The 14,575-nt window shown below is 36.7% G+C and overlaps 1 protein-coding gene across 20 annotated transcripts in view; it reads right to left on the bottom strand.

Annotated features, from left to right (window-relative positions):
• Ppfia2 (PTPRF interacting protein alpha 2) overlaps nt 1-14,575 on the bottom strand; it is a 461,179-nt gene that overhangs the window by 75,849 nt on the left and 370,755 nt on the right. For all 20 annotated transcript variants that reach the window (XM_052753255.1, XM_052753257.1, XM_052753256.1 and 17 more), the window contains 3 exons: nt 12,601-12,692; nt 3,428-3,563; nt 1,517-1,737 (listed from right to left, as the gene is read on the bottom strand). In XM_052753255.1, the coding sequence (XP_052609215.1) occupies nt 1,517-1,737; nt 3,428-3,563; nt 12,601-12,692 (449 nt within the window). The remainder of the gene's footprint in view (nt 1-1,516; nt 1,738-3,427; nt 3,564-12,600; nt 12,693-14,575) is intronic.

Below are 14,575 nucleotides of genomic sequence, written 5' to 3'. Positions count from 1 at the left end.
GTGTGTGTGTAATTTAAAAGAAGTTAGGCCACTCAGAATAACAGTGATCCCTCCAAAAGTCATGGGAAATCCTTCTTTTGAGTTGTTGGCCAGGAGCCAACAGAAACTCAAAACAATGTAGGCTTTTGCCAATGTCCTTGACTGCCTTTCCAAACTTGAAGCTTATGTCTGATTTCTAAAATAGCCAGACAATTTGGACAGAGCACTTGAATGAACTGAGCTGGAACTGATCTTGAAGACTCTTCCCTGGTAGCTCCCACAGTACCAGAAGGAGCTACTCAAACTGCCAAGGGAGAAATCAGTCAATAGTTCTATCCAGCTGGAACACCTATAAACAACAACGATTAGAAAGACAAGATATCTCAAGAGGTGTAACAGCCGTCTATTTGAACTTTAAGAGTCTCTCAATAGGAGGGAATTTATGTCTGGTATTGTAAACCTGTTCCCCAAACCAATAGCTAGTGAAAACCTCAACCCTAGAAGACAGCCTGCTATCTACTTTCCTAAAACAGTGTAATGTCTAACTGCACTCTAGCACTATCCTTAGACACACAGCTAAGTATAGCTCTTTCCCCTCATCAGTGTTGTTTAATGGGGGACATTACAGAGAGCCGCAACTACTCCAAATGCAGAGAAAAACTTGCTATGGGTTTCACGACCCAAATGACTTATGTACAATACAACCTTTCATCTAAGGCTCAGGAAGCATCATGGATGAGAGGAGGGAATATCCTAAGAGCCAGAGAACAAGGATGTCGGGTAGATAGTTTCTTCTGTAAATGACAGTGAAGTTGCACCAATGAGACCTCAAAGATATGGTTCCTTAAATAAGATCCAAAAAAATGGCAATACCAATTGAGTCACCAAAGGGTAAAGGAGAAATATCACAAGATCCCAATCCTAGATGAAGAGCTACAGGAAACTAATATTTGCTGAGAGAAAGTGATTCAGTCTTCTTCAGGGACTAGTTTTCCAATAAATTATCAAATTCTGACTAGTCATCTTTACACACACATACACACACACATACACACACACATACACACACACATATGCATACACACACACGTATGCATACACATATACATTCATACATACACACGTATTTAAATGAGCAAAAATAAATGAACTCATCAGGCTATAGTTATAAATCTGTCTCTCTATATATATTCATATATCAAAATTAATAAATAACCTATGAAATTGAGAAGGGGTGGAAGTGACAGAGGAAGAGCTGAAGGAAAGAAGGGAAGAGAGGAAATGATATAAATATAGTACTAATATATAAAATTCTCCAAAACATAAAAATTATTCTTTCACATCATCCTTAACATCATTAGTCTGTATGTTTCCGTATATTCTTTGAAGAGAGTGCATCTTGTAATAAGGCACATTCTCCAACAGCAGTCATGAGGGAGACTGATATTCTGCAGGCCTAACAAGGCACCAGGAGATGCCAAGCCTCACAGGTTTAGAAACGTGTTTTAAGTACTAAGGTTATCTAAGCTCTTGATACCTTATTTCTTTGTTGATTGCATCCAACTGTTCTTGAAGCATCATAGCTAGAGTCTGGGCATCAGAATGGCCACTTGGAGAGAGAAGATCCATTGAGCTAAAAATTGTTTCTCTGTCATCATCATCAATATCGGATATTTCAGTGTCACTCTCAAACGGGTGGCTGCCTAGGACTCCAATTTGCTGAGTTCTGTTCCATTCATGATCCCCAAGAGATTTCACCTGAGTGATAAGTGAACAAATCAGATACTTGTATTAAAACAATGAATCTGAAAACTGAGACTATCTTGTTTTTATTTGTTCGTTTGTATTTTCTGTTTTCCACAAATGTTGGATGCTACTGTGATAGACTAATTTACATGTGACCTATTGATACCAGTTATCAACCAAAAGCATTAAGAGCCTGTTAATGAAAAAAAGAACAATATTTTGAATATGTATAAATGGTTGTCTGAACAAAACATACTTAGGGCACAGAGGAACTGTGCCACTTTTGTATACAGCTGTATTGATTAAACAAAAACCTGACTCAAAAGTTTATTACCCCACTGAATCTCAGTAATAGGTTTGTCTCAAGAATGCCAGCACAGGGACAGCACCAGCTGACATTTTAACATGGGCTAGGGAGATCCCACAAGGTCCCACCCCTGGATGGAGTGTTCCATGCAAATAGTGGCTGCTGAGAGAGAATCAGTCTTCACTTGGTACAAACCTTCTGGCAATTTGTCCAGTCCCAGGAGGTCAGCCCTAAACACATACAAACAACTCAGCGGGTTATAGCTGTAAATATGTATGTATATGTGTATATCAATAATAATTAAGAAGTTATGAATTTGAGAAAGGGGAAGCGGTGCAGAAGGAGTTGAAGAAAGAGAAGGAAGAGGAAATTTTACGTAAATATAGTACTCATATCTGAAATTCTCAAAAAAAAGTATTCTTTTATACTGTCCTTAACATAGTCTATATGTTTAATGTATGTTCTGTAATTAGGGTGACATAACATAAGTGATACTCCAGGTCTCTTGTAATATGGAATGATGGACTCAAAAGGCTGTTTTGAATATACATATATACCTATGTAGCAATAATAATTAAAGAAGAAGCCATACATTTGAGAAGGAGTAGGGAAATTGGGAAGAGGTAAATCAGGGAGAGGCAGTGGTGGACATGATGTAAACATAGTATGCACATATGACGTTTTAAAAGTTAAACATAAAAAGTTACTGATTGAAAGGACAGAGTCACAGTTTCTCTTGAACAGGTCTTCCAAGGCACTTTTTAAGACTGTACATACTTTTGAAAGCGTGTTTTAAAATAGCAACTTTTAACAAAACGTTTTCCTAATTTTAGGTAAAAATATGTCAGTACTCAAGAATTCAAGTACACCAAATATCCATTTGCTTGGCAATATAATATAATTAATATAATATAATATAATAATATAATATAATTAATATAATATAATATAATTAATATAATATAATATAATATAATATAATATAATATAATATAATATAATATAATATAATATAATATAATATAATATAATATAATACAATATAGTGGTTAAAACATGGTATCTCTCATTAGCTACCTACATCTAACTCCAATTTTGAATCAATCAGTGTGCTAGCTCTGTACTGTGGAACACTTAAATTTTTCTTTTCCTAAATCTTAAAATTCCTGAAATTATTATAAAAATTGCATACAATTAATAGTGACAAATAAATAAATAAATAGGAAAACTCCAGTACATATTAGATGCCTTACATTAGTTAACTTTACAATATGTCATTTTTTAACCTCAAAAGTTGATGCTGGTATTTGGGATTCTCTTCTAATATAAATTCTATCTAGAATAGCATTGTATATTTAGCTACAGCAATGAATAACATCGGAAGAAAAGAATTACCTTTGGCTCATCTCTTCGCACACCCATACGACCTCTCCTTGGCCTCCGGATTACTTTAGTGGTTCTGTAATCAGACTGGCTGTCCACAAGAGAGCCAACTGAATATCGCAACTCAGTCGAGGTGTCTAGGTGCGTCCTGGAAAACAGAAGAAATATCGAGTCTCACAAATTAAATTTACCATTGCCTGCTTCTAAATTGTCAATAAGGCAGAATCTCTCAAGCAGATGAATCTCAAGAAAGAGTATGTTATTCTTGTTATGTTCTTGGATGTATGTGTGTCAGATGATGCAGTAGATTTTTCATTCTTGAAGGTAAGGTACATTTTCTCATTTTTTTAGACTACATTTATAACCATGTTGTTTCTTATGATTCTCCATGTTGTTCTATAATGAAACATATTAACATTAATAGTCAAGGTCAACTGATTTAAATTCTAGACATTCTGTGTGGTTTTTCCTCATTTGTCTATATCGTAATATTTACCATTTATTGCTATATTTTTAAGTGTTTTGCATTGTGCTTACTGAAAAATGGATGAACTTGTGAGTTCAGAACTTTTAAGTTTTATGAATTATAGAGAAATTCACTAACATTTTCTATCCTGAAGTGTTCTGTTGTCCAATTTAGAGAAACAGTAAAATGCTTGCTTTACAGTGAATAATCTTATTTTAGTAAAGAGCTAGGATTTTAGTTTTGTGTAAATCATTGTGACGAGATGAAGACAAATCTTAGTAATCACCCGTGATGCTGTAATTTGCTTAGAGACGAAATAGGTAGAAAACTGCAATTGAAAAATATCACCACACTGGTTTTCAATAAACATGGTAATAAACTACACTGTCATCACAACATAGTCAGGCACATTGTCTGTACATAGATTTACAGCAAATTCAGTTTATTTCTGTAATAGCGATGATGATAACAAAAGTGACTTCATGCTGTCCTTATAAAAGGAAATCACAGATCCATCAGCAGTAGGTGCTTTCTGTTCAGCTTGGGGCTCCTGCTGATTGATGACACCCCCTTCCTTAACTCACTTCGAGATTGGAGATCAGCATTTACTCTCTATTTGTCAAGATTTATAAAGTTTAGATGAACTCCAGCTGTTTGTAGCAGTGGGCGATGATAACCCAACTTGAGGAAGACCTTGTCTTACCAGATAATTAATTAGATCAAACAAAACAAGAACTATTTTTGAACAGATGACATTACTTAATATTTTATAGCAATGAACATGGGCTGAAAATCCACTTGTCTAATAGTGAACGAGTCATGTATAAAAGTAGATTAGCCAAGTCATACTCAGAAATGGCATAACTTGGTCTGTTGGACAAACATTTCATTTTATTAGCAAAAAGATTAAATATTTAATCACTATTGTGTATCCAGAAAGGTGTGCCTGCTACACTGTGAATACTTTATTAATTTCAGCGGATTAATGAGTGAAAGGATGGAAGTATAGTTCCCAAACAACCTGCATCAAAATAACCTAGGTCTGTTTCACCTATGACTGCTCAGGTCACTGCTTCTTTGGGCATCACAGTGGGGTGTCTAACATTAAAACTTGTCATTCTAGAAAATGGCATTCTTGTTTTGTTTTGTTTTCTCTGAATTCTACATTATTTTAAAAATTATGGGACACAGCAAACCTTGCATATCAGTATTCAGCTTAAAAGACCTTGGTGTCTCTTTCAGGCCTCTACAATTTGGGACTTCCTAGTTTACAGATTCACATTAGCAACTTACTCCTTCATATCCTTCTCCATTCAGTTTAACTGACTGGCATTCAATTCCTTCAATAATTTAAACTTTATTTCATTTCTGAGCCTTTGGACATCCTATTGTTTCTGCCGAAATGGTCTCTTAACACGTTTATACATCTAGCATTCTTGGAGTTTCAACTTAAATATCCAATTGCCACATGCTATTCTAGTTTTTTGGCATTTCATCTTTGCAACAGTCTACAAGGTACCATTTTCTGTTTCCTTTCAGCATCACTTGTTTTCATCACCACTGGAGCCCTAGTACATCCCTATCTGGCAAATAAAACATGGTTAACAGATCTGTAAAGAAAACATTTGAGCCTGCACCCATCTAGAAGGGATGCTACGCAAATTTCACGTAAAATGACTGCTTGCCTCTCTACTTTCTGTCATTTTTTATTTTAGCTTGTTCTCTAGCAAAAGAAAAGAGCAGCTATATTTTCACTCCAATTAAATTTTCAAATCATTTTCTGCATACATATTAGAGAGTTTTAGAAAGTCTAAGTAAGTTTTAAAAATGCCTTTCATCAATCTGATTACAGGAGAAGGCCAGTTCAGGGTATCTATCCACTACTGATAAGGAATCTTGACGCGGGACATCCTTGCAAACTCATGGGAGTTTCCCTTGCACCAGATTTCCACCGGACCCCAAAATGCACCCCCATCAAGACATCTCTTTCATTATTCTCCCCCATCACATCCCCAACCTGATCCCTCATGTTCTCATTCCCACCTGCCCACCCACTCCTAGTTTACCCAGGGGATCTCTTCTATCTCCCCTTCCTAGGGAAATCCTCGTGTCCCTCTTTGGGCCCTCCTTGTTACCTAGCCTCTCTAAGACTGTAGACTGTAGCATGGTTATCCTTTACTTTACAGCTAATATCGACTTATGCGTGAGCACATACAGTATTTGTCTTTCTGGGTCTGGGTTATCTCACTCAGGATGATTTTTTTTTTTCTAATTCCATTAATTTGCCTTCAAATGTCTACATATGTGAGACAGTTGTATAGCTTGGTATACTTGTGGGACTCCTAGCAGTAGGAGCAGGACCTGTCCCTGACTCTGTGGCAGGCCTTTTGGAACCTATTCCTTATACTGGGTTGCCTTACCAAGCCTTAATACAAGGTGAGGAGCTTAGTCCTACCTCAACTTGATATGCCACACTTTGTTGACTCCCATGGGAGGCCTGCCCCTTTCTGAATAGAGGAATGGATTCTGAGGCAGGGCAGAGAGGAGGTGGGGGGAGGGAATAGGAGGAGAGATGGGAGTGGAAACTGTGGTCCAGCTACAAAATAAATGAATACATTTAACTAAAAATTGTCTTTTACTTCTTTAAGCAAGGACTTGTGAGGATCATCAATGTAACTGTATCACTAAATTTTATGAAAATTACTTGTGATATGATGTGTGCAATAAAGACCTCCTTCTAAAATAATTCATTTGCAAAACTGGTGTGACAACTTGGATATATTAATTATACATATTTATTTGAAAATATATTGTGAGAATCTGAATAGGAAAAATGATTTCCCATACGAAACAGCAAACATGTCCACCTGAAGTCTAGGAATGCAGAGCCTCACATATGTGGTTTTAACTCCACCTCCTTCCTCATGAGTAACTGGTTTTTATGAACCCAGCAACCTTTTCTGTGTATGAAAGCCATGGTGTCATTCTGTCAGGAAGCATCACTATATTATTGGAGCTTTGTATATTTTTATAACACCATTTCTGAGACTGAATACAAAAAAGATATGGACATGGTTTTGGACATAGTAGAATGCAATTGATGTGCTGCTTAGGCATTGATTCCTGTATGCATTGACTCCTATGATATATGAGATATTTCTATGTCTTTATCATCATCATCATCATCATCATCATCATCATCATCATCATCATTGTCATCCCCATCATTGCCACCACCATCATTGCCATTATCTCTCTCACTTTTGTGAGAACATATCACTAATTTAGTGATGTACATGATTTTGGGGGTATCTCTGTGGCCACAGAACTGTATTTCACATACTAAACTGAATTTATACACCCTCAACCATTGGATATTGTGTTAATTAATAGTTCTTCTGTAAAGAGTAAAAGCATCTTTAGGGAAATTTTTAATATTTATTTTATTGAATATGTATGAGTTCCTCTCCTATATATATATATATATATATATATATATATATATATATATATATTTATGTGCCCTATGTACAAGCTTGGTACCAATGGAAGTCAGAAGAGGGAGTCTGATCTTCTGGAGCTGGAATAACAGATAGTTTTAAGCAACCACTTGGTTTCCAGGAATTGAATCTTCATCTCTGCAGGATCAAAAAATTATCTTAAAATGCTGAGCTATCTTTCTAACCTACCCAATAGGAACTTTTTAGTTTAGATTTTATCTGGTCATGTGAAACATGAATTTCTAGATAATCATTCATTTTACCATGGACACACTTATTAGCAAAGCAGGCATATTTTTTTGCTCTTGTGGAGATACTATTCTCAAAAAAAAAGTGGAGTTCTGTAAAGCATTTATTGACAAAAGTTTCAAATGTTATCATTATGTGCTTCCTAAAAAATATATAGCTGAATAAATTTCATTTTGTCTTAGTAAACAGAGAAAAACCAAATTATATATATATTATTGTCAAATGGAGCTATCTATCATCATATATATACATCTATCTACTAACTGATAATCTTGTGTCTTCTTTCTTTAATTATGGTATGATAGAAGAGGTGAGCATGGCTAAACTCCACTGAATGCTTCTTTCTTCATATGTAACTCCAGTTCCCATATTAATTTTTAATTGACTAAAACAAGAAAATATTTCTTCAGTCACTATAAGGATCTGTCACATTTCTGCTTTGGATACATTAAGAAAAAAACAGACACTTCAATCAGTGGAATCAAACTGAAGGCCCAGACATAAATTTATGCACCTATGGACACATGATTTTTGATAAAGAAGCCAGAAATAAACAGTGGAAAAAAAGAAACCATCTAAAAACAAAAGGTGTTAGTCAAACTGGTTCGATGCCTATGGATGAATCCAAATAGATCCATACTTACCACCTTGCACAAAACTCAACTCCAAATGGATCAAAGACCTCAACATTAAACCAGATGCCCTAAACTTGATAGATGAGAAAGTGATAGCCTTGAACTCACTGACACAAGAAATAATAGAACAATATTAGCACTGTTACTAAGATCAACAATTAATCATTGGGACCTCGTGAAACGGAGAAACTTGTGCATAGCAAAGGACACCGTCATTCAGACAGAGACAGGTTACAAAGTAGGAAAAGATTTTTAGCCAGCTACAGATCTGATAGAGGGATAATATCCCAAACATATAAAGAACAACAACAACAAAAAAGCAGAAATCAAGAAAACAGCCCAATTAAAATGAAGTATCTAAACAGAGAATTCTCAAAAAAAGGAAGTCAAATGATTAAGAAATACTTGAAATGTTCGAAGTCCTTAGTCATCAGGGAAATGCAAATCAAAACTACCTTGAGGTTTCATCTTTCGCCCTTCACTATGGCTAAGATTAATCAAAAATTCATGCTAGTGAAGAGGGAGTAAGAGGAGGAAGACTCATACATTGCTGGAGAGAGGATAAACTTGTACAGACAGTATGGAAATCAGTGTCATGATTCCTCAGAAAGCTGGAAATTAATCTACATCAGGATCTTGAAATACCACTCTTGGACATACACTTGCTCAATAATATTCATTGCTACTCTACTCATAATAGTCAGAAATTGGAAATAACCTAAATACCCATTAACAGGAGAATGGATCAAAAGATTGTGGTATATTTACACAATGGAATACTAACAAGCAGTTAAAATAATCTAAAATCATGAAGCTCTCAGATAAATGGATGGAACTAGAAAAAAAAATCATCCTGAGTGAGGTAAACCAGGCCTAGAAAGTCAAACATGGTATGTATTCACTTAAATGTAAATATTGGTTCTTAAGCAATAATAACCAAGCTGCAGTCCATAAAGCCACAGAGGAGAGGTATAGAGTAAGAGACTAAGGGGGGACAGATACATTTCCATAGGAAAGGGAAATAGAATAGTTAGTTATGAATGGATGGAAGATGGTACTGGATCAAGAGAGGAGGGTAGGGAAGATGTGATGAGGGAGGGAATATGGTAAGAGACAGCTGTAATTAAGAACCACTTGATGGGTAGTAGTATAGAGACCTAATATAGTAGAATCTTCATATACATATATGTGGTATTAGTTTATTTGTGCTGAAATGTGGTGATATTTTATTTGTGCTTTGATAAATAAAGCTTGCCTGGAGATCAAGGCACAAAGGCCAGCCATTTTAAGTAAACAAAGTCAGGCAGCACACGCCCTTAATCCGATCACTTAACAGGCAAGGTTGCTGTGTGTTCAAGGCCATACTAGGGAACAGAGCCAAGCATGGTGACACACGCCTTTAATCCCAGTACCAACTGTAGAGACCTGGAGGTCTGTATAGACAGGCAGTGACAAGGAAGTGAGGTAGCTGGGCTAAGAGCCAATGAGAGGGCAGAAAAGCAAGGCATATAAAGGCATGGGTACACAGGAGGTAACTTGCATTTGGAAGCTGCAGAGTTGATGAGGTAAGGTTGGCTGGTGGCTTTTCCTGTTTCCCTGTTCTCTAAGGCTTTCATCCCTATATTTGGCTCCATATTTTTTGTTTAATAATACCATTTAGAAATTTGTCTCCACATATATGCATATAAACACATATATTCTCATATCTGTATATAGGTATATGTGTATATATGCATACTGTAGCATGCATCTTAAATGGTCTTATTAATAAAAACAAACCTGGAAGCAAGGTATTGGGGTGAATTCTGAAAGGTCAGAGAAGCAGAACAAGCCACAGCCTCACCTCACCAACTTCTCAGCTGATCCTGTTTCCTCAAACTGAAAGCTTCTGAGTCCTCATCCAAATGGATTTCAGCTGAAACTGCTGCTAAAAGCCTAAAAGCTTAAAAGCCTCTTGTTCCTGGTCTTCATGCCCTAATATACCTTTCTGCTTCCTGCCGTCACTTCCTAGGATTAAAGGCATGTGTCTTTCCCAAGAAAGACATGAGATCTCAAGTGCTGGGATTAAAGGTGCGTGTCACCACGTCTGGCTCTTTCCAGTGTGGCCTTGAACTCATAGAAATTCTGATGGATCTCTGCCTCCAGAATGCTAGAATTAAAGGCGTGTGCTACCACTGTCTAACCTCTATGTTTAATATAGTGGCTTTTCTGTTCTCTGACCCTCAGGTAAGTTTATTCAGGTGCACAACATATCAACCACAGCATACATTCACATACACACACACACACACACACACACACACACACACACACACACACACACACGTGTGTGTGTGTGTGTGTGTGTGTGTATATATATATATATATATATATATATATATATATATATATATATATATATATATATATATATATGAAGGAAATTGCCAAATAATGGGGAAGACAGAGCCCCAACTGGACATCTCTTGTCACCAAATGAAGCTTCCAGTACTGGGATTGGGTTACCTCTAATTGAATTGTTGGCCAAAGGGTTCATGGGAACTACAAACAACCCAGGCAGTTGCCAAGACTGTAGCTAGGTTGCTCTCCAGAAACTGACAGCAAATCCCTAACGCTGAAGACAATATCTATACAACTCATTAAACATGGAAGAGTTGAACTGGTGCCTACACTGAGCCTTCACCTACAGCTTCTAGTATTTTTGGCATAAGAAGTTACTCTGCACACTATCAAAGGAAAAATTTAACTACCATCCTAGCTACAAAACCTTTGATCTACAGTGGTGATCTGCCTACAAGATATGCTAGTGCAATGGTAGAACAAAACTTGTGGGAATAACCAACATCTGATTTGACTCAAGGCCCAGAGCATGAGATGAGACCATACCTGATGCCACTTGGGTGATCAAGAACCAGACACTGAATAGCCCATTGACCTAGGGCAAAACCAAACACTACTGTTCTACCAAAAGAAGTAGCAATTAAATGACTCCAAGGACATTATGCTATAGTCATAGACTAGTTCCTTGCTCAGCCATCATCAGAAAAGCTCCCTCCTGCCGCAGATGGGGATAAATATGGAGACTCACAGCCAAACAATATGCAGAGAATGAGAAATCTTGGAATACTCAGCCCTAAATGGGATGCATCTATCAAGTCCCTCCCCTAAGGGCTCAGGGAACTCAATGAAAGAGGAGGTAGAAAGAGTTGAAGATCCAGAGAAGACTGAGGACACCAAAGAAACAAGGCCCTCTAACATCAATAGGATTGATACATACATGTATGTACTTAGAGAGACTGAAGTAGCATGTATAGGACCTGCACGGATCCTTAGGATAATATATATATATTATATTATAATGTATTATATTATATTATATTATGATTCTATGCATCTCTATATATTTCTCATGCTTTTTCTTGAGCTTCTTTCCTTTTGTTTGTTTCTTTGCCCTCTTCTAATGTGTTAGTTTTTGTTTTATCTTATTATATTAAATTTATAATATTATATATTTTCATCTCTTAGAGTCTTTTTATTTTCTAAGTAGAGACAGAAAGGAGGTGGATCCAGATGGGAAAGGAGAGGAATTAAGAGGAGTAGAGGGAGGGAGACCATACCATAATCAGGATATATTATGTGAGAAGAGATACATTTTCAATAAAAGGGAAAAAGCAATTTAATGAAAACAAAAAGAAAAATTTATTATCTCCTCTTGAAATACGGTACAATCTCTATATGTATGTTCTATTTTTAATTTAAGATCTGCTTAAGGGGCCCACTGGCATTGGGATCAGGATCCATCCCTAGGGTGTAAGTGGGCTTTTGGGATGGAGCCCACTGCCTATGGAGGGACATCTTACACAGCCTTTGTCCAGGGGGAGAGTTTTGGGCCTCCCTCAACGGAGTGTATCAGGCTCTCCTGACATGCCACAGGAGGCCTTGCCTTGGAGGAGGTGGGAACAGGGGTTGGGATGGGAAGAAAGGCTGGGGGGTGGGAGGAGGGAGGGGAGGGGGATCTGTGGTTGATATGTAAAATGAATAGAAAATTTCTTAATAAAAAAGAAAAGAAAAAAAGAATTGTTTGTGCATTTATAACTATATACATGTACATAGAACACAAAAGATTTTCAGTCATATTTTGATTGCACATATTCAAAGATGATTTGCAAATTAGAAAATTATCTCTAAATTCAGAAACAAATTTTGTAGATTAAAAATATGACAATGTCTACTGAGAAATATGAGACCCTTATTTTACTTGGGAATGAAGAAAAATATAAGAAAATTAACATTGATGTTTGCTGAACTACAAATAAACATTTAACTTAATGTTACCTCGATATAGTGGGTTCAATTAGAGAGCCAGTTCTCATTTTCATTTGGTCAAGTTCAGATCTTAACTTCTCAATTTCTTCTGCTAATCTTTCCTAAAAATCAAAAAGCAGTTACTCAGATGATGGTCACAGCCAGTGTATCAGCATTCAGTTGTGAAAAATAAGTAGATATTTAAAAGGGAAAATGATTACATTTTATTAAAGAAGACTGGATATAAATAGAAAATATACTTGTGTTCACCTTTCATAATGAATATGGCAATAACAGAAGTCAACAAAACCACCTCTATTCCCTGGTATTTATCAATCCTAAATATTTGCAAATTTGTGAGATTATTAAAATCATGAATATAGATATGTCACTCAAATACAAAAGACAAATCACATCTAGTTTTAAGTTAAATAAATCATCTTTATGCAGGAAGTGAATGTGATGACTACCCTTTTGGTTGTCAACGTGACTACATCTGGAATTAACGAAAACCCAAGAGGCTGGGTTCCCCTGTGAAGAAGTAATCTTTGGCTGTTGTTGTTTTTTAATTCATTCATTTGAAGTGAGAAGACCTACTTTTAAACCAGATCTTTTGAGTTTGGAAGATCCCTTTTTAATCTGGGCCACCTCTTCTCATAGAAGCCTATATAAAGGACATTTAAGAGGGAAGCTTGTTCTTTACAGGCTTTCTCTCACTCTCCAAGGCAAGTCTGTACCTTCACTGGCTTTAGAGCCTACTTCAGGGTCTCGGTGTGCACTGAAGACAAACTGAGACTTTGAGCCATGTAGACTGACAGGATTCTTGGACCTTCCATTGACAGGTAGTCACTGTTGGATCAGTTTGATCACAGCCTGTAAATCACTCTAATAGCTCCCCTTTCCGTGTGTGTGTGTGTGTGTGTGTGTGTGTGTGTGTGTGTGTTCACTTCATCAGTTCTTTTCTTCTAAAGAATCCTGACTTATAAAGTCAGAATTTCCATTTTTTTCCATCAAGGTTGAAGGGCACACCAGTAAAGAACAAGGATTTAAAGAAGGAGAATTCCATTATAAAAGGAAGCCAAGAGTCCCAACTTTTAAATTTTCTTGAGATGTGAATAAATGAATAAATAAAATATACTTATGATTATAAGGCTCTGTCAGGGACAAGGATAGAATCTCTAGTTAGTGGAAAAATACAGACCCCCAATAAGACAGGGAACTAGATCATCTTACAGTCAGGTTGCCTAGCAACAGGACATGGAGGCAGACCCTGTAAACATCCTATACAAACATCCTGTTAGCTTGCCCCACCTTATGCAGATAACAGCTTCTTGCTCCCCCCACCCTGCAGGAACTATATAAACCCTCTTGGAGAAAAATAAAGTTGCACCTTGATCAGAATCTAGACTTGGTGTATTTCCTTGTATCTCCTGTCTCTATCATTCCGTCCTTAGGGTGGTCGAGAACCCGTTGAAGCCCTGCAAGCGGGGCAAGGCTCAACATGAAAGATTGGCTGGCTGTCAATAACCTAACTACAGGCCTGCTTTTGTTTGTCTACCTATAACTTTTTCTGACTGGTATTAAATACTGCAGTGGGTAAGTTTATGAAGATTGGAGTTGTCTCACAGCTCTTAGCTAAGTGCTCATGAACTTACTTCATAACAATTTAATAACTGATTCTGTTATGCTTGTTAATGAGCCCTTAGTGTTTATAGCTTCTCTCTCAGTATTCAACTCTTACATTTTATTTGATTCATATTCTTTTTCTTTCCATACTATGGCTGGTTTTAATGACAATGATCCCTAGAGGCTCATCAATTTGAATACTTTGTTTCCAGTTTGTGGAACTGTTGAGGAAGGATTGGGAGAGGTGGCTTTTTGGAAGATGTATGTCATTGGGGCGTGGGCTCTGTGGTATCAAAAGCCCACAGTACTCCAGTTAATTGTTGGTCCTTTTCTTGTTTGTGGATCAGATTTAAACTCTCAACTGCTGCCCCAATGCCAT

This window comes from Peromyscus californicus, unplaced genomic scaffold, assembly GCF_007827085.1.
Source record: "Peromyscus californicus insignis strain IS unplaced genomic scaffold, ASM782708v3 Scaffold_24__1_contigs__length_46423439, whole genome shotgun sequence".
NCBI classification, from domain to species: Eukaryota; Metazoa; Chordata; class Mammalia; order Rodentia; family Cricetidae; genus Peromyscus; species Peromyscus californicus.
Note: the sequence above shows the minus strand (reverse complement) of the source record. Positions and strands in the feature narration are given on the sequence as shown.